Below are 2,064 nucleotides of genomic sequence, written 5' to 3'. Positions count from 1 at the left end.
ACTGATCTTTTAGACACTGATCTTTTAGACACTGATCTTTTAGACACTGATCTTTTAGACACTGATCTTTTAGACACTGATCTTTTAGACACTGATATTTTAGACACTGATATTTTCCTTCTATCACGTCGCAGCCACTGTCAACTTGGACACAAGAGGGATCGGATCCAATTAAAGATGAAATCGAAACACAAGAGGGAAAAGGCTTGGTACAAGCTGTTCTGGGGACGTGAAAACCTTGCACATGCCCAGAGGGTATCTCTCAAGCCGGCGGCAAAAACGATGCGTACAGCCCAGCTTGAACAAGTGCATAGACCATCATCCATCGAATGATAACCGATGCGTGTTTGGCATTTTCACCTCTAGTCTTTGCAGCCAGCCAGACATACCATAGAGGATAACCGGATGAAATTCTCGTGATAATTTGCACATGGTAACTCGTGAATGCAAGGACAGCTAGCAAAGGTTGAGGTAATGCCAGGCTTGCCACAAGTCTTTGCTGCCTGCCGTTCGTGCTTGCCAACAATGGGTATCCGCCTCGAATAGTTTCTGGCTTTTGCAGGGCCTCGATCGCGGATTGAGTCAGGATCCAAAGTGTCGGGGCAGCAAGGAGAAACAAGGGAAGATTCGACAAGGTCCAATATCGAAATGGGCCGACGTTCCTAGACCGCAACCCCAAATATCAGACCTAGAACAAGACAAGAGGTCGAGGTCGGCAGATGAAGGTCTCAGACTTACCAGTAGTGTGACTGGACGAATGTAAAAATCGAAGGAACTGTCCACTCGCACCATTCCCGCCTCTGCTGACCAGGACTTCGACCCGCGCAATATTCTTGGTAGGCGAGGAATTGGGGAATTACCATTCCCGTAGCAACCAAGAGTCCACCGACGACGACAGAGGCGAGACGGAGCAATCGTGGCAACGAGGGAACTTGAAAGAGCGCGGCCAACCCGATCGTGGCCGCTTCGATCAGGAACGGTATGCCGGCGAGTATGCCGTTGCTTCGTACTATTGTCGCCAATCCGAATGCCACACCTGCAGCGACCATGCTGACGCAGCCTCGTAGAACCTTGGCTTGGTTGAAGTAGGCAGTAGCCCACAGGAACGTCAGGAATCCAGAGAAAGAAAGGCACGCAAACAGACTCTCGGTGTTTGGCGTCGACAAGAATACTCCAGCAGGGGAGAGAATATGCATGAGTCCTGCCAGGAATGGGATTGGCCATTGCGATTGTTGTTGCGATGGCTTGCTCCCTTCCCCCGACAAATGGCTCCCTATGGCCCATACCTGTACAACAGCAAGCCAATGCGCGATATGAGACAAGCATACACCGGCGACCATGGATGATGTCGAATAGTCAATATCCATGAATCGTTCGAGAACTAGAAGCAGGATTTTGTGTCGTTAGTTTTTCGAATTCCAATACCAACAATATCTATTGCTGGTCAGGCACTTGCTCACTTCTTGAAGTCCACCCTATAGCCGAGGATATGCCAATGCCAAAGGCCCATTCCTGCTCGAAGACATGTCCATGTTGAGCCATTTGCGTAAAGTAGATGGCGTCCCAACGTACAAAATTCAGCCACAGGGTTGGGATATTGTTCGGCGTATCCGATGCGAGCCCTGTCACATTCTGCTTTAAACCCGCCGAGAGCAAGCTGGTAGAAGTGTCATATCCTAGTCCTGGGCTGGTCACAACAACCAGCAGCAAAATTGATTTCCACGCAAGAAACACTCCGGTTAACGTGGTGATGGGATGACTACAGCCGTACTGCAATAGCGATCCGGTCTGCATGGTTCGCAAATCTCCATCTACCTACTCGTAGCTCGTGTCCTCCTACGACGTTGAATTGTCATAACTCAGGTCAAGGGGCTTGACGGTTGGCTCTATGTGAACACGGAACCAATGTCGGCCCTACCAATGCCAAGATCGTCTCGGCGGGACGATATTCCGTCTCCGTTCTCCCTCTATGAAAGTCGAGCCGAGAGCAGATCCATGGATGGAGACACCCCAACAAATGAATACATCGCCTGTACATATACGGCTTTGCTCGCTCACATCCCG

General features: G+C 50.0%; 1 protein-coding gene across 1 annotated transcript in view; it reads right to left on the bottom strand.

The window, feature by feature from the left end:
• PV08_05773 (uncharacterized protein) overlaps positions 1-1,794 on the bottom strand; it is a gene marked incomplete at both ends in the record, with an annotated part of 12,194 nt that extends 10,400 nt beyond the window's left edge. Inside the window, 3 exons of the mRNA XM_016380112.1 lie at positions 282-662; positions 739-1,381; positions 1,461-1,794. Coding sequence (XP_016235939.1) covers positions 282-662; positions 739-1,381; positions 1,461-1,794 — 1,358 coding nt within the window. The remainder of the gene's footprint in view (positions 1-281; positions 663-738; positions 1,382-1,460) is intronic.
• Between the last annotated feature and the right edge of the window lie 270 nt (positions 1,795-2,064).

The sequence above is a fragment of the Exophiala spinifera genome (assembly GCF_000836115.1).
Source record: "Exophiala spinifera strain CBS 89968 unplaced genomic scaffold supercont1.4, whole genome shotgun sequence".
NCBI classification, from domain to species: Eukaryota; Fungi; Ascomycota; class Eurotiomycetes; order Chaetothyriales; family Herpotrichiellaceae; genus Exophiala; species Exophiala spinifera.
This window is presented reverse-complemented; position numbering and strand designations above follow the sequence as displayed.